The sequence below is a fragment of the Bufo bufo genome, chromosome 4 (assembly GCF_905171765.1).
Source record: "Bufo bufo chromosome 4, aBufBuf1.1, whole genome shotgun sequence".
NCBI classification, from domain to species: Eukaryota; Metazoa; Chordata; class Amphibia; order Anura; family Bufonidae; genus Bufo; species Bufo bufo.
Window position 1 is genome coordinate 579,535,868 of NC_053392.1, and position 27,168 is coordinate 579,563,035.

The 27,168-nt window shown below is 51.8% G+C and overlaps 1 protein-coding gene across 1 annotated transcript in view; it reads left to right on the plus strand.

Moving 5' to 3' along the window:
• UBR2 (ubiquitin protein ligase E3 component n-recognin 2) overlaps positions 1-27,168 on the plus strand; it is a 141,507-nt gene that overhangs the window by 102,634 nt on the left and 11,705 nt on the right. The window contains 2 exon segments of the mRNA XM_040430376.1: positions 6,051-6,118; positions 8,781-8,916. Of these exon segments, the coding sequence (XP_040286310.1) occupies positions 6,051-6,118; positions 8,781-8,916 (204 nt within the window).

A 27,168-nucleotide genomic window follows, 5' to 3' on the forward strand; every position in this document is an offset into this window, starting at 1 on the left:
CCCCCCCCCCCCGACCTATGCCACATGTAGAACAATACAGTGGCACACATCAACCATTGACCACGGTGCAAAGAAATGTACTCCTCTTTGCGTTTGTATCTTTAAAACGTTTTTTCTCGCCCAATTTCCTTGGGGGACACAGAAGACCTTGGGTATAGCTCATCTCCATAGGAGGCGTGACACTAAGTGAAGACTGTTAAGCCCCTCCTCCATCAGCTATACCCTCAGCCTGGAGAGAGAGACTGCCAGTTTTTGCTTAGTGTCCAAGGAGGCAAGACACTCCCTGCTCTGCAGGGCTGCTTTCTCCTTGTTTCAATTTTAGATTTTTACTTTTTTATTTTCTTTTTGTTCCAGATCATCAGGGATAACAGAGACGCACTAGACCTCTCTGTTCTCCCGGGGTTGAGCTGCTGCCTCCCCCACAGAAGGCAAGGTGGACCAGGGCAGCCCAGCTCCCCTGCATCCCGCCAGCGCAAGGGTCGCCCGCACGCCAAGTCCCTCCCCCGGCGTCCTGCCACTACGGTGCCAGTAGCTGAAGGGGCGACCCTGCTGGAACGGACCGAGGGTGAAGACGGCTATGGTGAGAGATTGGCTTCTCCAGCCCTACGTCCCCCCCCTCCCCCCTCGGTCTCCTGCGTGCCTGACCCTTACCTGGGCCTATGGACCCTTCTGTCCCTGCTAGACCTAGGCTGGCCCTGGGCTGCCGCAGGTCGACATCTGCTCCCTCTCTCCTGGCCTCCAGGACATTGGCACCCTTGTTCCTACAAGAGGAATGCCTAGGGAGCTGCGGAGGTCCGCACCTAGCTGCCCCTGACGGAGGGGTCATGCAGGCGTCCCACCCTCACAGACCCGGTCTCAGGGTCCCCCTCCCTCTTACCGGCCACTACTTCAGGGCCAGAGGGCCCGCGCCTTGCTGCCACTGACCCTCCCTGCTCTCACCGGTCCAGGGGAAAGGTGGTTGTAGCTGCCGGCAGGGGTGAAATCATATGGAGCGCTGTTCTAGGCCAAGGGCCCGCTCCAGGGGTAAAATGGCTGCCGGGTGCAGGGTCCTGACTTCCGGACACCTGGGTGGGCACCGCGGCCTGCAAAGGAGCGCTTCAACAGCCCCGGCTGACCGTCGGAACCTTCCGGTCGGCCGGGCGCCGAAGTCTTGTGTTCCACTTCAAGACGATCCCGCTCTATCCGGGTCCCCGGCTCGCGGGGTGGGCACCCGCGGCCGGTATGTGCCGCTCCGTAGGCCCGGCTGGTACTTTAGGTACTTGCGGCCCCGGTCAGCCGGGCGCCGCTAAAAATTTAGGCCCCGGCTCTTCCGGCCCGCGGGGTGGGCACCCGCGGCCGGTATGTGCCGCTCCGTAGGCCCGGACGCTACTTTAAATACTGTGCGGCCCCGGTTCGCCGGGCGCCGCTAAAAATTTAGGCCCCAGCTTCACGGCCTACTAGGCCGCAAAAATTCAGGCCTCTGTTGGAGGGGGCTGGAACTTCTCCAGGCGCGAATTTTTCCCGCCTGGAGGTTCCCCCGCCCACAGAGGATAGGCCTGTATGGGTGGATCTGTGCCCTGTAGGTGGCATCTGCCTCAGTGAGGCTGTGTGTTTAAAAAAAAAAAAAAAAAAAATATTTATTATATATATGACTTGTGGGCTGCGCAGGACGCTGCAGCCTCATCTCAGAGTGCTGCCTGTATACATGCCCCCCTTCCATAGGCGGCATGGTGTCGCGCTCCCCGGCTGCGGCGCTGCCAGGTTCTTTTTTCCCCTTCTGGGGGTTTTTTTGCCCTCTCCGCGCTACGGCGCTGGTCAAGGTGCATGCTTTTTTCTGTAGGCAACATTCGTCACCCTCTCCAGTTATGGTGCCTGCCATGTGCAGGACCCCCCTCCTGGGCGGGATACTGCACTCTCCCTAACTGCGGGTTGGCCTTGTGCATGATCCCCCTTTCTTTGGCGGCCTACTGCAGTTTCTCCGGATACAATGCTGGCCATGTGCACGACCCCCTTACATAGGTGGAACACGGCACTCTTACTGGATTCGCTGCTGGCCATGTGCGTGCCCCCCTTCCATAGGCGGAACGCTACACTCTCACTGGATTCGTTGCCGATCATGTGCATGACCCCCTTTTTTAGGCGGAATACTGCATTTTCACCGGATACGGTGCTGGCCATGTGCACGACCCCCTTCCTTAGGCGGAACGCTGCACTCTCTCTGGATTCGCTGCCTGCCATAGGCATGACTCCCTTCTGTGGACGGCATTCGGCACTCTCACTGGATTCACTGCCAGCCATGTGCATGACCACCTTCCATAGGCGATATGATGTACTCTCATTGGATTCACTACCGGCCTTGGGCATGCCTCCTTCCCGGGTGGCGGCATACATACACTCCCTCGGTCGGTGGTTGTTCTCTCGCCTGTACATTGTTGGCCATGTGCATGACCCCTATACATGCACTCTCTCTGGATCCACCGTCGGCCACATCATGACCCCCCTTCCGTGGGCGGTGTACGCACTCTCACTGGATTCGCTGCCGGCCATGGGCATGCCTCCTTCTGGTGGCATACACACATTCTCACCGACTGCTCGCATTCTCCCTGAATGCGATGCTGGCCTTGTGCATGATTCCCCCCCCCCCTTCCTTTTCTGGGCGGCATACTACGCTCACCAGATACGTTGCTGGCCTTGAGCATGGCCTCTAACATGGGCGGAACGCTTGCGCTCCCCTTGGATACGGTGCTGGCCTTGGCGTGACCACCCCTCATTCCATGGGTGGAATTTTGCACGCTCACAAGATTCAAGGCTGTCCTTGTATGTGCTGTACTGGACTTGCACATGTTCCCCTTCATTGGCGGAGTAGTTACACTCTCACGAAATTTCGGTGTTGGGTGAATTGTCGCACACTCACTTAATGCTAGGATAGCCCTATGCATGTCCCCCTTTTCCCTAGGTGGACCTCCTGCGTTTCCGCTGGATACTGTGTGGCCATGTGCATGGCGCCTTTCTGGGCGAAGTATGGTATGCCCTACTTCTCTGACGTAGGTCCGGCCTTGGGCATCTCCCCCTTTTTGGGGCAGGCCTTTGCATTCTTGCCCACTGCAGTTTGCCAGGTACATTTCCTCCCTTTCGGGGCGGTCAGTTTGCGTTCCATCGCATTCCATATTAGTCTTGTGCATAACTCCTTTCAGTTTGCACTCCCGTAGATACTGTGGCACTCTGTGGCTGGCCCTCTTCGCGGTGTTATATTTTTGCAGTGAGCGGACGTTCTTGTGCGTTGTTTGGGCCGTGTATGCCTTCTCGTCCTGTAGGTGGGTTGGCCTTCTCACTGCTTACGGGGCTACTCGTACGTAGCCTCCTTCCTCCTGCGACATTCTTTTTCTCTTGGGATACGATGATTGCCGCAAGCCTTGCACTATTCTCTAAGGAGATCATTCTGGTGCAGTGTGGTATGATTCTTTCCGGATTGGCGCCCTCGGTGCTTCAGTCTGATCTGCTACCAGGTTCGGGCGCTCTTCTTGGGGAGGTCACCCAACTTCTCTTGGGTGCTCGCTTATACAGGTCCGGGGGACCTCCACCTTGGGTTCTTCAGGGTATTCGCCTTCTGCGTGGCGGTGAACCGGGCGTCTCTGTGTAGCGGTGTTCTGCTTTTGAGCTGTCCTATGGCCTCTCTGTTGCCCACCCCCCCCTTTTTTTGTTGGAGGGTGTTATACCGGCCTCTGTCTCGCCTGCCTTTTCTCGCCGGCTCTGTTTGACTCCCACTCGGTACAGATCATTCCGATGTGGCGTCTGTTCCGGCCACGCTTCAGAGGCTGTTCCTTCACTGCCCTTCCCTCTGGGGAGAGCATGTTTGTTCATTTGGATGGTTATGGTGTTCCTTTTCAGTCTCCCTTGTCCACACTGGCTGTACTAGCTGTGTGCCTAGTTACCGGGTCTACCGCTTTCTGTCCTCCCGCTGGGTGCAGATTGCGTTTTTTCCATTCTAGGCAATGTTTCGGCTTTGGATTCACCTTCTCGGTAACTTGGGAGGACTACCATTTGGTCAGGATTGTCTTTTGATCTCCCACACCGGAACTGTAGTCTGTCTTCCTGTGGTGGCTACATTGGCTTCGGCTTTAGCCTGTCTTGTCCTGGCGGTTGCTGGGCAGACCCTTCGGTTCCTGTCCGTTTGTCCTTCTGCTTCCCCACTCTGGGGGGATACGGGACAACCTTGCTCGGGGGCCGACGGGACCAGTTCTACCGACTGTTCTACCCGTGTTACTGGTCCGCGCCTGATCATTGGGTTTTCACCCGCTTGCCCAGGCGACTCTAGTGGGCTCGCTAGTGTTCGCTTCTAGCCGAGTTTTCGTCCAGGATCTGTGGTAGGACTTAGGGCTTTACCTGGGGTTCTGTGGGAAGCTGGGCGTTCCCCCACTCTGCCTTTCTCCATGGTTCTGTCTTTCTCCAGTCCGGCCTGGACCTGGGGCTGGGACTCTGTTGCTTGAAGTATCAAGTGTCATTCCTGTCCTTCCTCTTTCAGCGTTCCCCGTCCCTCTGGGCCTGTCAGGAACTTCTTCCATGGAGCGGCTCTTGGGTTCCTTTGTACTGCCCTCCGGTACCGTCCTGGGAACTACATACTGGGCTCTTGGCGCTCCAATTTTTCCTTGGAGCCGTTACAGAAGTTCTCTCTACTCCTTCTGTCCTGTACGGTTGGGTTTTCTGTAGCCATCGTGTCTCTGACGGGTGCCTGAGTGGCGGCCCTTCTTGTTCCGAGCCTTCTGTCTTCCCCCAGGACAGGATTGTTCTCCATTCCGTCTCTTCCTTCCTTCTGAAGGTGGTATTTGTCCTTCATTTCATTGAGGCAGTCGTCCTCCCCCTCCCCCCCCCCCCCCCCCCGGGAACGGACACTTCACCGATTTGGACGTTGTTTGGGCCTTGCAGTTTTTACTTGGAGATCTCCGACTCTTGTCGAGTTCGGTCTCTTATGTTTCCAGGAGGTCCGAGCAAAGGGTTGACGGCCTCCAGGGTGGCTTTCTTCCGCTTTCTCAGAGTGGCTCTTGTTGTGGTTGCCGCACCAAGGGCAGGGTCCTGCTTTTGGTGTCACCATTCATTTGGCCAGGGCCGTCTGTTTTTTCCTGGGCCGGAGGCTTTAGGCTTCGGCCATCCATTTGTGCAAGGCGGTCACTGGTCTTCCTTGCACACCTTACCGAGTTCTACAGGGTGCATACGCGGGCTTCGGCGTATGCTGCCTTGGGCCGCCTGGTCTGCAGGCGGCGGGTTTTTTTGATGCCTTCGGGTGCTTCGCCTTGGTGCTGTGGTCCCTCCCCCTTTGGACTGCTTTTGAACGTCCCAAGGTCTTCTGTGTCCCCCAAGGAAATTGGGCGAGAAAACGAGATTTTTGTATAACTTACCAGTAAAATCTCTTTCTCGCTCTTTCCTTGGGGGACACAGCACCCACCCATTCTTTGTTCTTCTCTGACTGTTTCCGAGTTTGTTTTACCCTTAGGGTAGTTGGCTTGTTGGTTCCAATTTTTTTGGACTTTGCCTTTTCTCACTACTTGGACACGCAACTGGCAGTCTCTCTCTCCAGGCTGAGGGTATAGCTGTGGAGGAGGGGCTTAACAGTCTTCACTTAGTGTCACGCCTCCTAGGGAGATGAGCTATACCCAAGGTCTTCTGTGTCCCCCAAGGAAAGAGCGAGAAAGAGATTTTACTGGTAAGTTATACAAAAATCTCGTTTTCTAGATCAGGATAATGTCAAATCGTCTGAATAGGCAATCAATATCAGAAAAGTAAGTGTCCAACTCTTGGCACCACAGCTGTTCGAAGCCCCCATAGTGCTCATACTAATGCTGCAACTTTCTTCATTGTTTACTTGAATGGGACGAAGCTGATGGGACCCTGTACCACCTCTACTAAGCCAGTGGTGAACAGCTCACAGGCGCACCTCTGCTTCTTTAAGCAGCTGATCAGCAGGGTGCCTAGAGTCAGACCTTCACCACTTATCCTGAGGCTAGACCATCAGTATCTTTGTGCTGGAAAAAACTCTTGTCATCTGACCTCTTACATGACTTCATATTCTCCTACAGCGATCGTACTTCAAGAGGGCAGCGAAGAGGCCCCCAGCATACTCGACATTGACATGTTCCATTTAATGGTGGGTATTTTTTATTTATTTTTTTCAATCTAATTTTTGATACTTATTAGCAATTTTTTTTACCAGATTCTAAATATTAGGTTCTGTTCACATTAGCATCATGACATTCCAGAGTAAAAGGCTTCAGTGTTGGAGCTACTCGCAGATTTCTAGAACTGAAAATTTGGCGCAAAATAAACAGAGGCCCATTTAGTCATCGTCATCGCCTTACTTCGTAAAGAGGTTTTCGGGGAATACAGTAAAATATCATTATGATTAAAGGGGTTGTCCGAGTTATGTAAAAAAAAAAAAAAATGGCACTGTGATTCTGATGGTCAGCGATATATAGCTAAGGGCTCTTTCACACTTGCGTTATTGTCTTCCGGCATAGAGTTCCGTCGTCGGGACTCTATGCCGGAAGAATACTGATCAGGATTATCCTAATGCATTCTGAATGGAGAGTAATCCGTTCAGGATGCATCAGGATGTCTTCAGTTCCGGTACGGAACGTTTTTTGGCCGGAGAAAATACCGCAGCATGCTGCGCTTTTTGCTCCGGCCAAAAATCCTGAAGACTTGCCGCAAGGCCGGATCCGGGATCAATGCCCATTGAAAGGCATTGATCCGGATCCGGCCTTAAGCTAAACGTCGTTTCGGCGCATTGCCGGACCCGACGTTTAGCTTTTTCTGAATAGTTACCATGGCTACCGGGACGCTAAAGTCCTGACAGCCATGGTAAGTGTAGCGGGGAGCAGCATACTTACCGTCCGTGCGGCTCCCCGGGCGCTCCAGAGTGACGTCAGGGCGCCCCAAGCGCATGGATCACGTGATCACATGGATCACGTCATCCATGCGCATGGGGCGCTCTGACGTCATTCTGGAGCGCCCGGGGAGCCGCACGGACTGTAAGTATACCGCTCCCCCGCTCCCCGCTACTACTATGGCAACCAGGACTTTAATAGCGTCCTGGGTGCCATAGTAACACTGAAAGCATTTGGAAGACGGTTCCGTCTTCAAATGCTTTCAGTACACTTGCGTTGTTACGGATCCGGCAGGCACCTCCGGCAACGGAAGTGCATGCCGGATCCCAACAACGCAAGTGTGAAAGAGGCCTAAGCAAGTTTTAGGTTAAAAAAAATATCTATTTCCTAATTTACTTGGTTCTCTTCTGCCCCTTTGTTTACTTGCAATAACAATCTCTGCCCTTCCCCCTGCACTGCTAAGGGAGTGAATACAAGTGCTGCCCTGAGTGACATGTCTGCCTGCTGGGAGACTCAGCAGCATGTTGTATGTGTAGAACTACAAGTCCCAGCTGTACAATGACACTGCTAATGGAGTGAATACAAGTGCTGCCCTGAGTGACATGTCTGCCTGCTGGGAGACTCAGCAGCATGTTGTATGTGTAGAGCTACAAGTCCCAGCTGTACAATGACACTGCTAAGGGAGTGAATACAAGTGCTGCCCTTAGTGACATGTCTGCCTGCTGGAAGACTCAGAAGCATGTTGTATGTGTAGAACTACAACTACAAGTCCTAGCTGTATAAAGACACTGCTAATACACACAGGATCTTCCCCCTACCTGCAATGCTCTGCAGAACTTCTCTTTCAGCTTCTGTGCCCAGCATTTGTCTCCTCGCTGCCTGCAGCTACACAATAAACACTTAAGCCCTGCAGCTGAAGGGGTTAAGAATCCTGGGAGAGAGCAATAAGCAGCAGCTGGCAGTGCAGGGGGGCGTGGCCAGCACAGTGACCTCTCCTGTACAGATCTCTCAGGCTTGGCTTTGTGCAGGAACATCATCAGAGCAGGGAGAGAAGCTGACATCACAGGTCATGTGACCCTCAGTGAAATCTGAGAAACCAGCCACTGGAGATAAAGTGAGTTAATTGGAAAGATGTTACATTTGCCTAGTTAGAAACCTAAAAAGAATTAAAAAAAATAACTCTGACAACCCCTTTAAATTCATTAACTTTGAATAGGAGAACATGCTCATTTTACCTCAAGGGTATTTAGTGTAGTACATTTAAATGGCTTCTAGCCTGTTAAGCCTTATTCACATGTCAGTGTTTCACCTACCTGTGCTGTACGTGTTCTCCATGGACAGCACACATACCCATTTACTATGGCCCGTGGGTCTGTGGTTTTAGCACGGATGCATGCTCTATTTTGTCTGTTCACGGATCCATCACACCCTGTATGGTCTATGGGTCTGTGATAACCACGGAGTCTGGAGGGCTAGCTGTAATACAGTGTTCCTGGTCGCACTGACATGACATGACCTATGTGCTCAGTCAGCCTGACAGGATGGTCTCATTGTCTAGGCACGGCTAGGCCCTAATCTCCCTGCTTGCTTTAGGTGACCGCTTATTTAGAGATGCATGCCTCTTAATAATTGTGGCGCATGTTTGCAGGTCCGTGCGACAAAGCCGAGCTCTAGACCAGCAAGGGAACTGGTCTAGATGTCTGCTATACCCTAGGGCGGATTTCTGGCTTACATTATAATACATGTGACGGACCGCCTACCCCGAACCCTCACCACTTTGAAAAGTGCTGAGTAAAACTGGACAACTGGTTTTCTGAACTGTACAATCAGTGAAATGACACGTGACTTTCTGTATATTACTTTAGATTTAGTTTTCTTGTGGAAATGTCACAATTTTTGGTGATGCTGTATTTCTCTTGGCAGGTCAGCTTGGTGCTCTCGTTTCCAGCAGTACAATGCCAGGACTTTTCAGGGTACAGCTTGGGTATTGGGGACCTGCATCTTTTTCACTTAGTAACCATGGCACATATCATTCAGATAGTGTTCACATGCAGTCCGGGTAAGTAGATGCCATAATGAATGTAGTATGTTTATCCGGCATAATGTTTTAATCCGTAATAACCCTGGTAACTGTACATTTTAAAGAAGTTGTTGGCTTAATAATTGTACCTTTTGGAGGTGAGGTCGGTTTCACACACAGCATTTTTTTGAAAAAACACTACAGATTTAGAGCCAAAGCCAGAAACAGATTCAAGGGTAATAGGAAATATAAAGAAAGGGCATATATTATTTTTTTCTTCCTGTGGGATCCCTTTCTGGATTTCGCCCAAAAAACTGTAGAAAAAAACTGTGTGAAACCACTGTAATACTCTACCAGCAGATTATTTTCTTCAGTTTTAACTGCCAGCTGTGATTTGCTACTGTATACTTCCTCAGATGTCCTCTCATGAGGCCAGAGTAGGCACATTGTAGAGCAAGTGGCCATTTTAAATTCACCTTAAGGGGGTTACCGGGAGTTTAAGCTCCTTATCCATCGGACATACGTTGTGGGTTCCCCTGCCAGTTGACATCTGCTGGCTGGGTTATCTATATTTGTGCATATTCCCTTCCCACTATTTGTTCTGTGAGATAAGTATCGTTCCCATATCTATCTTTATCTATTAGTTTGTTCTTCCCTACAATTTTTCTATATAGCTTTTCTGCCTTATCACCGCCTGATGAACTGCCAGGTGCAGGTGAAACGCGTTGGAGTCTTTTTCCCATTCTTATATTATTTTGTTCTTTTTCTCTTTCATACCTACTAGGGGCCATCTGTGCCCCATCCGATATGTATCGTATTTATTATTATGATACATTGATGTAGGGTCAAAATAGGGTAAGGATCATGTTTAGTTACGAGGACAGGGAACCTCTTCCATCAGGGGGTGTCCCTGGCCATAGGATCATTTAGGGTGTTACAGGGATAGTTTTCCCTTATCCCCCTCTCCTGATTCCTATACCATTTTTTATCTTCTTTACTTTTTTTCTTTTTTCGTTTTGGTGGGAGTCTCCCCTGATATTTATCATCACTGGGGCAATTTTTGCTCATTTACCCGTTTATAATTTATAATAAAGGTAGCTTTTAATTACCACGCTTACTCTGAGATGCTTAAACTAATTTTCTTCATGGTTCACTAATTCTGCCTTGGTATATCTAATAATTAATTTTTCTTTAATATTGATGGCTTATCCTCTGATAGTTCATCATTATCTGATCAGTGGGTGTGACTCATGGCGTCCACACCGACCAGCTGTTTGAAGAGGTCGCAGGGCTCCGGTGAGTGCTGCAGCCTCCTCTTAGCAAACTAAGCACGAAGTCAAACATTCTGTAGCAGTTGCCCTTGGTATTGCAGCCCAGTACACATGAAAGAAACTGAGCTGAAAATAGGCATGTGACCAATGAACATGATGTCACTGGCCAAAGAAGAGGCTACAGCGCTTGGTATGCTGTGAGGAGGCAACATCACTCGCCAGAGCTGATTGGTGGGGTGCCGGGAGTTGGACCCCCACGATCGGATATTGATGACCTGTCCTTAAAGATATGCCAGCAGTATTGAAACACAGAAAGACCTTTCACCACAGGTACTCGCTATGTCCGAACCCAGATCCCTGGCTCCAAAGCCGGTGGTCACTTCCGTCTGACATTTTGCATGTGCTTCTTGTTGTTCAAAATTCCCATGCGGTCAGTCAGGCCCCTCCTGCCCAGCCCATGGTAGAGCCCGAGTGGGTGCGCTCTCTGTCTAAGATGGTGCAGGACGTTTCTGTTTCCAACAGAGCCATTGTGGACTCTGGGGACCCCTCTACTGCCCCCTATCGCGGCAGTCCTGCAAAACGGGCCAGACCACCCTCTCCTCAAAGGTCGTCTGCGTCCCCCGTTTCATCCACCTCCCAGGGAGTCTCGCTCCGACGCGTCCTCATTAGAAGAGGCGTGTTCTGAGGAAAAGTTGTCAGACGCTGACTTTGTCTTACCGGAGGACCAGTCTCCCAAACTGTCCTCTATGGTAGACAATCTCATGGCAGCGGTTATAGAAACCTTACAGGTTGAGGACTCTGCGCCCTCCTCTGCCGGTTCTGTTTTTTCCTTCAGGCGATCCCGTTGCTCGCCAAAGGTGTTCCCCCAACCACCTGGCGTTTGATTCCTCCCTTTCTAAAGAATGGAACTTCCCTGACAGGCGTTTTGCTTTACGGAAACTCTTAGACGTCTTATATCCCTTTCCAGAGGATTTGATTCTTGATATTGTTGACCCTCCGGTATCCCGCCTGGCTAAGAATACCACCTTGCCTGTGGAGGATGGGGCTTCCTTCTCTGACCCAAGGGATAAGTAATTGGAATCCTTTGCCAAATCTTGTTTTGAAGCATTTGGCACTGCCCTGCGCCCGGTTTTTGCCTCGACATGGGTTAGTAAAGCTATGACCGAGTGGGCAAACTAGCTACGTCAGGGCCTCGTCTCTGGGGACTCCCCGGGGGAACTTTCGGATATTGCAGTGCAACTTTCCCATGCCAGCTCATACATCTGTGAGGCCTCTCTGGATGCGGCCAGGCTTTTAGCCCGCTCTTCAGCCCTTTTGGTGGCTATTCGCTGTACCCTGTGGCTATCTTGCTGGGCGTTTGGATAATGCTTCTAAACGGACCTTGACGTCCCTCCCGTTTGCAGGTAGCAGACTTTTCGGCAAGTGTCTGGATGTGATTGTCTCGGATGCTACAGGGGGTAAAAGCACCCATTTGCCGCAGAGCAGAACGCGATTCAACAAATCTAAAAATCGCAGACCTTTTTTTCGGCCTCTTCGCAGCTTTTCCAGCCCCGAAGCGGCTAACCGACAAATCTGCCCCAGAGCAGAAGCGCAAACCATCTTTCAAGCCTCGCCCTCCCTAGCATCCTGGCCGGCAGGGCTCCAAGCCCTATACCCCCAAGTCCTCCCCTGCATGACGTGTGGCCTCTGGCATTCCCCAGTCGAGTGGGAGGTCGTCTTCATCTGTTCCAGCATGTCTGGCTAGCTCACGTCTCAGATGCCTGGGTGCGAGACGTCATATCGGAGGCTTACAAACTGGAGTTCCGTTCCCCACCTCTGCCCCGGTTTTTTCGCTCTTCCCCTCCGACCTCGCCTTCCACCGACCATTCCTTTTTTCAGGCTATTCTCTCCCTTCTGCCACAGGGAGACCGTTTTCGCGGATTCTACTCCAATCTCTTTGTGGTCCCCAAGAAGAAGAGTACGGACTGTCACATCCTAGACCTTAAAGCACTCAACTGATTCCTTTTGGCTCCGCCGCTTCTGAATGGAGTCCCTGCATTCGGTCATTGCATCCATGGACCCGGGGAAATACCTGTCCTCGATAGACATCAAGGACGCCTACCTCCATGTTACTATCTGTGTTGGTCACCAGGAATATCTTTGGTTCGCAGTGAGACCTTTTTATTACCAGTTTGTGGCCCTCCCATTCGGTCTTGCCACAGCTCCCAGAGTCTTTACCAAGATTCTGGCCTCACTCATGGCTCTGCTTCATACCAGGCGGATAGTGGTGATTCCGTACTTGGACGATATCCTGATCAAGGGTCCATCATTCCAGGCAACGGCGGACAGCCTGCGCATCGTCCGTGACACCCTGGAATGCTTAGGATGGGTTCTGAATCTATCAGTCATGTCTTCATCCATCTCGGCACCTGAGGGGGTGGGGGGGGGGGGGGATCTGTGGATGGCACATAGCATAGGATGCTATATATGCGTCATCCACAGATCCCCTCCTTCCCCAATAGCAGTGTCATCCACAGATGCCCCCATAACAGTGTCATCCACAGATGCCCCCATAACAGTGTCATCCACAGATGCCCCCATAACAGTGTCATCCACAGATGCCCCCATAACAGTGTCATCCACAGATGCCCCCATAACAGTGTCAGCCACAGATGCCCCCATAACAGTGTCATCCACAGATGCCCCCATAACAGTGTCCTCCACAGATGCCCCCATAACAGTGTTATCCACAGATGCCCCCATAACAGTGTCATCCACAGATGCCCCCATAACAGTGTCATCCACAGATGCCCCCATAATAGTGTCATCCACAGATGCCCCCATAACAGTGTCATCCACAGATGCCCCCATAACGGCGTCATCCACAGTGCCCCTCCATAACGGCGTCATCCACAGTGCCCCTCCACATAACGGCGTCCTCCACAGTGCCCCTCCACATAACGGCGTCATCCACAGTGCCCCTCCACATAACGGCGTCATCCACAGTGCCCCTCCACATAACGGCGTCATCCACAGTGCCCCTCCACATAACGGCGTCATCCACAGTGCCCCTCCACATAACGGCGTCATCCACAGTGCCCCTCCACATAACGGCGTCATCCACAGTGCCCCTCCACATAACGGCGTCATCCACAGTGCCCCTCCACATAACGGCGTCATCCACAGTGCCCCTCCACATAACGGCGTCATCCACAGTGCCCCTCCACATAACGGCGTCATCCACAGTGCCCCTCCACATAACGGCGCCATTCACAGATCCCCTCCACATAACGGCGCCATTCACAGATCTCTCCTCCCCCCCATAACGGCGCCATTCACAGATCTCTCCTCCCCCCCATAACGGCGCCATTCACAGATCCCCTCCACATAACGGCGCCATTCACAGATCTCTCCTCCCCCCCATAACGGCGCCATTCACAGATCTCTCCTCCCCCCCATAACGGCGCCATTCACAGATCTCTCCCCCCCCCCCCCCCCATAACAGTGCCATTCAGATTCCCCCCCCCCCCCCCCCCATAACAATGCCATCTACAGCAAATGGACCTCTAGCACAATTCCCTTAAAATATTGCATCTCATATCGTTATCGTAATTTTTAGGGCCCTAATCGCAATCGCACAAAATTTCGATATCGTGCAGCCCTAGTGTAGGGATTGAAATATCAATATTTTCATTTTTATACTTGTTAGAGACCCAAAAGTCCTTTTAAGGACTATTGTGTGTGGCAGCAATATATATTTTTAGTGCAACCTGTGCTAAATAGCTTGCACTTGTTTGGCCGCTACATCTCCTGTCTAACGTGTGCGCAGCCTAAAAATATCTGACATCCAGTGTACTTTTTCCGTAGACGGTGTCCGCTGCGGACAGTTACATTACCTGCGCTACATCTCCTGTATAACGTTTGCGTATTCGAAATATCAGTGACATTCATTCAGTGTAATTTTTTATTAGGTGGTGGTGACAGCGACATTACTTGCGCTATACCTCCTGTTTAACGTGTGCGCATCCTAAAAATATCTGACATTCTGTGTACTTGATTTGCGCATACACTTAAAAAACCTTCGCTACTGTACATGTGACATACTTGCAAGCATATGTGCCATTTAATATGCGCAGTAAGGGACGGGGAAGTGGCTGTGCTGCTGATGGTGCACGCAGAGGCCGTGGCCCTGGGCACGGTGAAACTGTGCCTGCGGCCAGAGCACAAGAAGTTTGCAGGGCGGCGCAGGACACCACTCTCGAAGGTTGGATTGCAGCAGCACCACCCTGTCTTCCAGAAAGTCCAGTCTCAGTAGCCAAGAGTCTGGTCAACAGAATCCTCACCCTGATCCTCCTTCCACCCACCATGAAGAGTCTTGGCAAACAAGTGATCCCATACTCGGATATTCCGAGGAGCTGTTTTCATTGCCATTCTTTAATTTGGGTCTCTCGCCAAGCCCGCTTGAAGAGGGACATGAGGAGATCTTGTGCCCTGATTCCCAAACTCTGGAGCATCCACAGTCAGAAGATGATGATGGTGGGGAATGGCAATTAGTGTTTCACGAGGTGGATGATGATGATGACACAGTTGCCAATAAATCAACCGCAATTAGTGTCTCAAGAGGTTCATGATGAGCATGAGACACAGTTGTCACTAACGGAGGTTGTTGTTTGGTCAACAAGTCAGGAGGATGACCAGATTGAGTAAGTGGAAGAGGAGGTGCTGGACGATGAAGTCACTGACTCAACCTGGGAAGGTGGCAAGCCTAGCGAGGGATCCGCAGCACCGCAACAGGCTGGGAGAGGCAGTGGGGTGGCAAAAGGGAGAAGATGGGCCACACCAAACAGGCCCGCAACTGTTCCCCGGAGCACCCTCTTGCGGCAGTCTCCCTTGCCAAGGGGTAGGTGTTCCACATTCTCGTGCTTTTTTGAGGAAAGTGCGGATGATAAAAGAATTGTCATTTGCAACCTGTGCCGTACCAAAATGAGCAGGGGTGTGCACACTAGCAACCTCACCACCACCAGCATGATCCGCCACATGGCATCAAAGCACCCTAATAGGTGGGCCGAACGCCTGCGTCCACAACCAGTGTCTGCGGGTCACACCACTGCCTCCTCTTCCCCCTGTGTTACGTGCTGGCCAATCCCCTGTCCAAGACGCAGGCCCGGATGCCTCCCGCCATCTACCTGGACCTTCGCAACCACCATCAGCTAGCACATCCACTTCTGTGTCCCAGCGCAGCGTACAGATGTCAATACCCCAGGCTTTTAATGAAAGCGCAAATACCCAGCCACCCACCCACCCACAGGCCATAGCACTTAATGCGCACCTTTCTAAATTGCTGGCCCTGGAAATGTTGCCATTTAGGCTTGTGGACACTGAGGCTTTCCGCAGCTTGATGGTGGCGGCTGTCCCGCGGTACTCTTTCCCCAGCCGCCAATATTTTTCAAGGTGTGCAGTCCCAACCTTACACCAGCATGTGTCCCGTAAAATCACCCTTGCCCTGACTAACGCAGTTATTGGGAAGGTTCACTTAACGACTGACTTATGAACAAGTGCTTTTGGCCAGGGACGCTACATTTCCCTGACGGCACACTGGGTGAACGTTGTGGAGGCCGGGAGCGAGTCGTACCCTGGGATGGCACAGATGCTACCGACGCCAAGGATTGCGGATAGCACTGCAGTGGAGAAGCGGCAACAGGCCATGCTTAAACTGATCTGCTTAGGGAACAAACAGCACACCACCGCAGAGCTGTGGCAGGGGATAAGGGAACAGACTGAGCTGTGGCTTTTGCCACTCAACCTAGAACCAGGCATGGTTGTGTCTGATAATGGCCGTAACTTGGTGACTGCTTTGGAGCTTGGCAAGCTCACACACATACCATGCCTAGCCCACATGTTCAACCTAGTGTTTCAGCGGTTTCTCAAAACCTACCCCAATTTGTCTGAGCTACTGGTGAAGGTGTGCCGCGTGTGTACCCATTTCCGCAAGTCATCGAAAGCTTCCACCGGTCTGGCAATGCTGCAGCAGCGCTTACAATTGCCAGCTCACTGACTCATGTGCGGCTTTGTGAGCAGCAGAGGGCAGTTGTGGAATACCAGTTCCAATATGGTCGTTGCCTTTCCAGTCAGCTTCCACTATTCACAAGCGAGGAGTGGGCATTGATGTCTGACCTCTGTGAGGTTTTACGCAGCTTTGAGGAATCAGCACAGATTGTGAGCAGCAATAATGCTATTATCAGCGTAACCATCCCACTTCTGTGTCTACTGAAACGCTCACTGCTCACAATGAAGGCGGACCCTTTGCATGTGGAAATGGGGGAAGACAGTACACAGGGTGATAGCCAGAGCACCCTCAGTTCATCTTCTCAGCGCAAATTGGATGATGAGGAGCAGGAGACTGTTGCCTCTGCTACAGAGGGTAGTACCCATGGAAGTTTTATTCCATCTGTTCAGCGTGGATGGGTAGAAGAGGATGAGGAGATTGAGTCATCCTCCTGATGAGGACAGAAAAGTCTTGTCTGTTGGTACCCTGGCACACATGGCTGAATTTGTTAGTCTGCCTTTCCCGTGACCCTCGTGTTGTACGCATTTTGGCTAACACCGCTTACTGGTTGTTCACCCTTCTCGACCCTGGGACAGTTTTATGAACCCCCGCCAGCACCCTCAACCTGATGAGCGGCCTAGTGTCCCAAGGTGGGAAAAGTTTTGGAAGATGGTGAAGGAGTACGTAGCAGACCGTGTCAGCTTTCTCAGTGATCCCTGTGTGCCTTACAACTTTTGGTTGTCCAAGCTGGACACCTGGCAAAAGCTCTACGCCTTGGAGGTGCTGCCCTGCCCCGCCGCCAGCGTTTTGTCAGAGGTTGTATTTAGTGCTGCTGGGGACATAATAACTGATAAGCGCATCCGCCTGTCAACTGAAAATGCTGACCGATTGACTCTTATCAAAATGAACAAGGCCTGGATTGCCCCTGACTTCTCTACTCCACCAGAGGAAAGCGGCTGAACATAAAGGCACTCTAAATGTGCATTTTATTGTGTATTTAATACACTGTATTCCCATGCACCCCTTACACCACTAAAAAGGGTATATGGTTCAATCTCCCTTTTCTCGTCCTCCTCCTCCATCATATCAACATGCTTATTAGGCTGCCCTCGCTCCTAATGTTTTAGAGGGTCCGCTCAGCAGCAGACCCTCACCCATAATGTTTTTGAGGCTCACCAGCAGGCCCTCAACCATAATGTTTTAGAGGGTCAGCTCAGCAGCAGACGCTCACCCCTAAATTTTTAGATGGTCAGCTCGGCAGCAGGCCCTCGCCCATAATGTTTTAGATGGTCAGCTCGGCAACACGCCCTCGCCCACAATTTTTTTTAAATGGTCAGCTCGGCAGCAGGCCCTCACCCCTAATGTTTTAGATGGTCAGCTCAGCAGCAGACTCCCACCCCTAATGTTTTAGATGGTCAGATCAGCAGCAGGCCCTCGACCCTAATGTTTTTGAGAGTCACCAGCAGGCCATAAATTATAATTTTTCAAGGGTGTGTATGATGCCCACATAAAGGGGTGTATTGGAGTGCCGGTTCCTTGTAATTTTTGTAAGCCCTTTCCCTTAGTGCATTGGCTTTATCAGTGTAGGAGTCCCACTACCTGAACAATTGTACCACAATTAATGCCCTCCTTTATGTGATATACAGGTTGTATCGGAGTGCCTTTTTCTTGTAATTTTTGGCAGCACTTGCACTTTATATACAAGTAAATATATAGGAAAGAATGTGTCCTAACAATTTTTCCTCTAAAATCGATTTTATCTTTGGTTTTGTGCGTATTATTATTATTATCAGTCTGTAAAAGTGGCGTACTACTCGGACAACATTGTTCCCAGCAGCAACCTGGGAGTCCAAGATGCATCCAGACATCCTCCCCATGCTGTGCCCGAACCATTTCAGTGGTGTTTCCATCAATTTCTGACATTTTACTATGAACCAGACACCCTTCCCTCTTCAGAGCAGGGGGTGCCTGGTTTAATGCTCAGGTTCTCCCGTTGACTTCCATTGTGCTCGGGTGCTCTTTAGCTGCTACTGCAGTTTTCGGGTCATCGCTGGATGTCCTCTCTGATATGGCTGTGACAGGACTAGTGAGCGCCACACACCTACTTGGTGGGTGGAATTTTACACTGCTCGCTCTGGTATCGGACATGGTCCCGTAGTTCTTCAATGGTCCGGGTGTTCTTGGTACTACCTTATGTTCTCTGATTAGTTGTGCTACATGACAGAAGTGCCGTTCACTTGGGCCTTGCCGTTGTCTGCACCTGTCAGTTTCTTCCCCCTTTCTTAGGGGTTTCATTGTGCTCTGCTGGTAGCTGGTTTCTACATGTCAGTGTAGTCTCTCCCGGCTTCCCCTGGCGACTTCCGCATTCTTTTCTGACATATGGATGTCTGGCGATTCTTTTACAAAATTCAGGGTGCTGTACTTGCCCCTTCCGGGGCACTGTTATACAGTATGCTAGTCGCTACACTTAGGATGGTTGGTTATCCATGGCTGATGTTTTTTTCCCTATGGTTGTTACTTTTCATTTTTCCTTTGATAATCTGGCTATTATTGTCCTCATGTGGTCCAGTTCTGTGGACCCTTCTTGAGCCTCTGACTGGGTAATTCTGCTTGGAGTCCCTGCCCCAATGATTCTTTAACCATCTAGCTGGCAGGTTCCCTCTGGGGAAGCTATTCATGACATCTCTGACCGCACATGCTCTATATGACAGATGCTTCTTTGGGCCTGGTTTGGTTCTTTTCCCTCCTGGGTCCCCATAGGCTTGTTTCCCTCTTGAGATTCTAACCTCTCTTCCTGTCTTCCCAGGTTCAGGTCCTAGTACCTGGGAGTTTTTTGCTCCAGTTTGCAATTTACATTCATATTGGCCACTTCTGGGATGGAGCTTTCCCTCGATTTGAGAACTGTTCCTCCTCAGGCTGTTTGGAGTTCTCTCTCTTCTACTCCAATATCTCTCAGACGAGTGTGTCTCCACTTGTATTACCAGGACCTGTGACTTATTCCTTTTTCCTGAGACTTCATGTGGCCAGGGATTTTTCTGGTCTTACGTTTCACAGTGATATTTTGTTCCAGTTTTTCTGATTTTATTTACATTCCATTCTCCTGGCCATTACCAAGGACCCCCTTCTCCCCCAGAGGTTGTCTGCTTTCTCTGGCAGGATGGGGTGTCCACCTTCTCATAGGGTGTTTCTCTTTTCCCACCTGGTTTGCAGTGGAAGGAGGCTTGCTCCCTTCCCATGGTGAGTCTTTGCTATCCCTTCTCTCAATCGTTCAGCCTCCAGTGCTTCCTTGTTTCCTCTATACCCTAGCCTTCACATGGTGTTTGCCACGGACAGGCCATGTTTTTGGTCTGAGACGATTTATAGTTTTTTCCTTGCCGGGTCCTCTTACTTGTCCGTTTTTTTTTCTTCCAGGCCTTATGGAATCGCCTTCCTTTTGCCGAGGGGTGGTCCACAGGGTCTTCCTTTAGTTTGTCTCCAGGAATTTTATTTTTTTATTCTTTTTCCTTGGTTCAGGGCTGCTTATGTCCTTTTCAATGGCATTTTCTCTCCTGCCAGGTTCGCTCATGGTCTCATTTTTCTTGTTGGGTCTGTCCTCTTATAGATCCTCCTCCTGGAGCATCCTTCTATATGCAGAGCATTAGGCCATTACCAACAGATGCCTTCCAGTTGTGCTGCTCTCCTGTTTCTTCAGGGGGAGCCCTGGTTTTTCCAGATCCTTCCTCTGGCTCTCTAGTGCACACAACTCTCTGTTCTTGCACAGGACATCTAGGCCTGATCCCTATTCTCTAGCTTCTTTATTTTTCCCACCTTGGGTGGAGCTGGGTGTTTCCCTTTGTTCCTTTCTTGCATATGGCCTTTTTTCCCAGGCACTTGTCCTTGGGATCCTGGCAGTCTCCCACAATTTTTTTTTTGGACTCTTCCTGGTCCTGGAGCCTCTCGGCTCACTTCCTTAGTTTTCTATCTACCATTTCATGCTATGGCCTCTCCTGGTCCTGTTGGGTCACGTGGTTCTCCTGCACCTGTGCGCCCAAATTTTTGCATGAGATTTCCTTCCCACCCTTGGGGATTGCTTTGGGACGTCCCATGGTGCTGAGTCCCTAATGACATTAACGAGAAAATTGGATTTTTGGACCTACCGTACAATCCCTCGTTCAATTCATTGGGGGACACAGATCCCACCCATTTCTCTTTCTGTCACCGGACTGCTGTTCTTCTTTCCTTCCCCGGTCCAGGACATGTTGGTTCTTTTCTTTTGTTTCTCTCTCCTACCGCTATTGGTACAAACTGATTAGTCTAGTGTTTGTGGAGAGGGTACAGCCCACCTGGGTGGAGCCAACCTTTCTCGCCCAGTTTCCTTGGGGGACACAGAAGACCTTGGGTATAGCTCATCTCCCTAGGAGGCGTGACACTAAGTGAAGACTGTTAAGCCCCTCCTCCACAGCTATACCCTCAGCCTGGAGAGAGAGACTGCCAGTTTTTGCTTAGTGTCCAAGGAGGCAAGACACTCCCTGCTCTGCAGGGCTGTTTTTCTCCTTGTTTAAATTTTAGATTTTTACTTTTTTCTTTTCTTTTTGTTCCAGATCATCAGGGACAACAGAGACGCACTAGACCTCTCTGTTTCTCCCGGGGTTGAGCTGCGCCAGTGACGGTCACCCGCACTGCTGCCTCCCCCACAGAAGGCAAGGTGGATCAGGGCAGCCCAGCTCCCCTACATCCCGCCAGCGCAAGGGTCGCCCGCACGCCAAGTCCCTCTTCCAGCGTCCTGCCACTACGGTGCCAGTAGCTGAAGGGGCGACCCTGCTGGAACAGACAGAGGGTGAAGACGGCTGTGGTAAGAGAGAGGCTTCTCCAGCCCTACGTCCCCGTCCCCCCCGGTCTCCTGCGTGCCTGACCCCCATACTGGGCCTATGGACCCTTCTGTCCCTGCTAGACCTAGGCTGGCCCCTGGGCTGCCGCAGGGCGACATTCTGCTCCCTCTCTCCTGGCCTCCATAGGTCATTGGCACCCTTCTCCCTACAAGAAGAATGCCTGGGGAGCTGCAGAGGTCCGCAACTAGCTGCCCCTGACGGAGGGGTTATGCAGGCGTCCCACCCTCACAGGCACCCGGTCTCAGGGTCCCCCTCCCTCTTACCGGCTACTGCTTCAGGGCCAGAGCCTTGCTGCCCTTGACCCTCCTCTGCCCTCACGGGCACCGGCCCAAGGGCAAGGTGGTTGTGGCTGTCGGCCACATGGGGCGCTGTTATAAGCCAGGGCCCGCTCCATGGGTAAAATGGCTGCCGAGCGCAGGGTCCTCGCTTCCGGGCAGCGTGGTGGGCACCCGCGGCCTGCAATATGAGCGCTATGCTCCAACAGCCCCAGGCCGACCGTCGGAACAATCCGGTCGGCCGGGCACCGCAGGCTTTGCGGCCGCGATCCCGGCGCTCTATCCGGGTCCCCGGCTCTTCCGGCCCACGGGGTGGGCACCCGCGGCCGGCATGTGCATGCGCAGCTTCGTTCCCCGGCCGGTACTTGAATACTGTGCGGCCCTGGTCAGCCGGGCGCCGCTAGAAATTTAGGCCCCGGCTTCACGGCCTACAGTTACTAGGCCGCAAAATTCCGGCCTCTGTTGGAGGGGGCTGGAACTTCTCCAGGCGGGAATTCTTCCCGCCGGGAGGTTCCCCCGCCCCCAGGGGATCGCAGCGCCGCCCTCCAGGCCGGATCCCTGTTAACCCTTTGGGTACAGGCCGGCTTCAGATGGGCCTGTATGGCTGCCCCCAGGGGATCGCAGCGCCGCCCTCCAGGCCGGATCCCTGTTTAACCCTTTGGGTACAGGCCTGCTTCAGATGGGCCTGTATGGCTGCCAACCCCCGTGCCCCTGTAGGTGGCTCCCCTTTCTGCCTCAGTGAGGCTGTTATATATATAAGGAAAGAAGAAAAAAAAAAAAAAAAAAAAACATTTTTTATATATATATAACTTGTGGGCTGTGTAGGACGCTGCAGCCTCATGTCAGTACATGCCCCCCTTACTTAGGCGGCATGTCGCGCTCCCCGGCTGCGGCGCTGCCAGGGTCATTTTACCCTCCTAGCTCTCTCTCACGATACGGCGCTGGTCAAGTGCATGCGGCCCTTTCTGTAGGCAGCATTCGTCACCCTCTCAAGTTATGGTGCTTGCCATGTGCAGGACCCCCCTCCTGGGCGGGATACTCTACTCTCCCTGGCTGCGGGTTGGCCTTGTGCATGATCCCCCTTTCATTGGCGGACTACTGCAGTTTCACCGGATACGGTGCTGGCCATGTGCACGACCTCCTTCCATAGGCGGAACGCTACACTCTCACTAGATTCGTTGCGATCTGTGCATGACCCCCTTTCTTAGGCGGAATACTGCACTCTCACCAGATACGGTGCTGGCCATGTGCACGATCCCCTTCCATTGGTGGAACGCTGCACTCTCACTGGATTCGTTGCCGATCATGTGCGTGACCCCCTTCCATAGGCGGAACGCTGCACTCTCTGGATTCGCTGACGCCCATAGGCATGACTCCCTTCCGTGGACGGCATTCGGCACTCTCACTGGATTCACTGCCAGCCATGTGCATGACCACTTTCCATAGGTGGTATGATACATTCTCATTGGATTCGCTGCCGGCCTTGGGCATGCCTCCTTCCCTGTGGCGGCATACATACACTCCCTCGGTCGGTGATGTTCTCTCGCCGGTACGTTGTTGGCCATGTGCATGAACCCCATACATGGCGGGGTGCTTGCACTCTCACTGGATCCGCTGCCGGCCATATGCATGACCCCTCTTCCGTGGGCGGTGTACGCACTCTCACTGGATTCGCTGCCGGCCATGGGCATGCCTCCTTCAGGTGACATACACACATTCTCACCGACTGATCGCACTCTCCCTGGATGCGATGCTGGCCATGTGCATGACCCCCCCCCTCTTTTCTGGGCGGCATACTACACTCTCACCGGATACGTTGCTGGTCTTGAGCATGGCCCTCTAACATGGGTGGAACGCTTGCGCTCCCATTGGATACCGTGCTGGCCTTGTGCGTGACCACCCCTCATTCCATGGGCGGAATTTTGCACGCTCACGAGATTCAAGGCTGTCCTTGTATGTGCCGTATTGGACTTGCGCATGTTCCCCTTCATTGGGAGTAGTTACACTCTCACGAAGTTTCGGTGTTGGGTGAATTGTTGCACACTCACTTAATGCTAGGATAGCCCTGTGCATGTCCCCCTTTCACTAGGTGGACCTCCTGCATTCCTGCTGGATACTGTGTGGCTATGTGCATGGCGCCCTTCGGGGCGAAGTATGGTATGCCCTACTTCTCTGACGTAGGTACGGCCTTGGGCATTCCCCCCTTTTTTGGGGCGGGCTTTTGCACCCTTGCCGACTGCAATTTGCCAGGTACATTTCCCCCCTTTTGGGGCGGTCAGTTTTGCGTTCCATCGCATACCATACTAGTCTTGTGCATAACTCCTTTTCAGTTTGCACTTTGCACTTCCGTAGATACTGTGGCACTCTGGCTGGCCTTCTTCGCTGAGTGATATTTTTGCAGGGAGCGGACGTTCTTGTGCGTTGTTTGGGCCGTGTATACCTTCTCGTCCCGTAGGTGGGTTGGCCTTCTCACTGCTTACGGGGCTACTCGTACGTATGCCTCCTTTCCTCCTGTGACATATTTTTTTCTCTTGGGAGACGGTGTTTGCAGCAAGCCTTGCACTATTCTCTAAAGAGATCATTCTGTCCACCTGTGTAAGCCTAAGGTGTTGTCCAACAAACAATAAATGAATGCCTTATATATAAGTAGACGGCCTCTACCTGCTCGCTACTGCTCCGAGCTGGGCGGTGCTCATTCATTTCGTTGGCCCTTCCGCCGGGGAGTGTTCGTGGTTCCTAGACACGTACCCATTCGTCTTCCCGCAGCATTGTTTCCCTGCGCTAGTGGTCACATGGTCGAGAGTGCTGTCTGCAGCGCCCTTCGCATTCTATGTTGGCTCTGGCGGGACTACGGTCCCCTCGCCTACTACTATTTCCTCCTACCAGGTTCGGGCCGCTCTTCTTGGGAAGGTCACCCAACTTCTCTTGGGTGCTCGCTTACCCAGGTCCGGAGGACCTCCACCTTGAGTTCTTCAGGGTATTCGCCTTCTGCGAGGCGGTGAACCGGGCGTCTCAGTGTAGCGGGGTTCTGCTTTTGAGCTGTCCTATGGCTTCTCTGTTGCCCACTCCTCCTTTCTTTTGGAGGGTGTTATCCCGGCCTCTGTCTCGACTGCCTTTTCTCGCCGGTTCTGTTTGGCTCCCACTCGGTACGGATCTCTCCGATGTGGCTTCTGTTCCGGCCACGCTTCAGAGGATGTTCCTTCTCTGCCCTCCCCTCTGGGAAGAGCATGGTTGTTCATGTGGATGGTTCTGGTGTTCCTTTTGGCCTCGTACTGTCCCCCTAGTCCACACTGACTGTACTAGCTGTGTGCCTATCTAACGGGTCTACCGCGTTCTGTCCTCCCGCTGGGTGCAGATTGCGTTTTTTCCATTCTAGGCAATGTTTCTGCTATGGATTTACCTTCTCGGTAACTTGGGAGGACTACCATTTAGTCCGTCCTCCTGTGGTGGCTACATCGGCTTGGGCTTTAGCCTGTCTTGTCCTGGCATCGGGCGGGCTGGGCGGACCCTTCGGTTCCTGTCCGTCTTCTCCCCCACTCCGGGTGGATACGGGACAACTTTGCTCGGGGCCGACGGGACCAGTTCTACCGACCGTTCTGCCCGTGTTACTGATCATTGGGTTTTCGCCCGCTTGCCCAGGCGACTCTAGTGGGCTCGCTAGTGTTCGCTTCTAGCCGAGTTTTCGTCCAGGATCTGTGGTAGGACTTAGGGCTTTACCTTGGGTTCTGTGGGAAGCTGGGCGTTCCCCCACTCTGCCTTTCTCTCTCCATGGTTCTGTCTTTCTCCAGTCCGGCCTGGACCTGGGGCTGGGACTCTGTTGCTTGAGGTATCAAGTGTTGTTCCTGTCCTTCCTCTTTCAGCGTTCCCCGACCCTCTGGGCCTGTCAGGAACTTCTTCCATGGAGCGGCTCTTGGGTTCCTTTGTACTGCCCTCCGTTACCGTCCTGGGAACTACATACTGGGCTCTTGGCGCTCCAATTTTTCCTTGGAGCCGTTACAGAAGTCCCCTCTACTCCTTCTGTCCTGTACGGTTGGGTTTCTGTAGCCATCGTGTCTCTGACGGGTGCCTGAGTGGCGGCCCTTCTTGTTCCGAGCCTTCTGTCTTCCCCCCAGGACAGGGCTGTTCTCCATTCCGTCTCTTCCTTCCTTCTGAAGGTGGTGTTTGTCCTTCATTTCATTGAGGCAGTCGTCCTCCCCTTCCCACCCCCGGGAACGGACACTTCACCGATTTGGACGTTGTTTGGGCCTTGCAGTTTTTACTTGGAGATCTCCGACTCTTGTCGACGTTCGGTCTCTTGTGTTTCCAGGAGGTCCGCGCAAAGGGTTGACGGCCTCCAGGGTGGCTTTCCTCCGCTTTCTCAGAGTGGCTCTTGCTGTGGTTGCCGCACCAAGGGCAGGGTTCTGCTTTTGGTGTCACCATTCATTTTGCCAGAGCTGTCGGTTTTTCCTGGGCCGGAGGCATTAGGCTTCGGCCATGCATTTGTGCAAGGCGGTCACTGGTCTTCCTTGCACACCTTACCGAGTTCTACAGGGTGCATACTCGGTCTTCGGCGTATGCTGCCTTGGGCCGCCTGGTCTGCAGGCGGCGGTTTTTTTATGCCTTCGGGTGCTTCGCCTTGGTGCTGTGGTCCCTCCCCTTTTGGACTGCTTTTGAACGTCCCAAGGTCTTCTGTGTCCCCCAAGGAAACTGGGCGAGAAAACGAGATTTTTGTATAACTTACCAGTAAAATCTCTTTCTCGCTCTTTCCTTGGGGGACACAGCACCCACCCATTCTTTGTTCTTCTCTGACTGTTTCCGAGTTTGTTTTACCCTTTGGGTAGTTGGCTTGTTGGTTCCACTTTTTGGACTTTGCCTTTTCTCACTACTTGGACCCGCAACTGGCAGTCTCTCTCTCCAGGCTGAGGGTATAGCTGTGGAGGAGGGGCTTAACAGTCTTCACTTAGTATCACGCCTCCTAGGGAGATATGCTATACCCAAGGTCTTCTGTGTCCCCCAAGGAAAGAGCGAGAAAGAGATTTTACTGGTAAGTTATACAAAAATCTCGTTTTTTCATATCTAGTGTTGCCTCCTAGTGGTAGCTGTCCCCCAATGAATTGAACAAGAAAGGGATTTTACGATAAGTACAAAAATCCAATTTTTTTGCAATTTTCCCAAAATAAAAGAAAATGATAAACCCTAACGTTTTAATATACAGCCCTGTATGTCAGATAAAAAAAAAGTAGCAAAAATTATTTTGGTAGCCCAACAAATAAAAAACTGTTATTAAACTACCACATGCACAGAATCGCTAAAAAGTGAGGTCATTAAGAAGTTAAAGGGGTTGTCTGACTTCAGTAAGTTGCATTTATAATGTAGAGAAAGTTAATTCAAGCCATTTACTAATGTATTATTATTATCCATATTGCTTCCTTTGCTGGCTGGATTCATTTTTCCATCATTATACACTGCTTGTTTCTATGGTTACAGACCACCTTGCAATCCATCAGTGGTGGTCGTGCTTGCACACTATAGGAAAAAGTATCGACCTCTCTGGTGGCCGGGACCATGGGGGCGCACATAGGCTGGTACTTTTTCCTATATTGTGCAGGCACAACCACCACTGATGGATTGCGGGGTGGTCTGTAACCATGAAAACGAGCAGTGTATAATGTGATGGAAAAATGAATCCGGCCAGCAAAGGAAGCAATATGGATAATAATAATAATATTACATTAGTAAGTGGCTTGTATTAACTTTCTCTACATGATAAATGCAACTTACTGCAGTGAGACAACCCTTTAAAGTTCACTTTTAATTGTGTCTGGTTAACACTATGGGGGAATTCATCAGTTTTGCTTGAGTCTGTGTTGGAG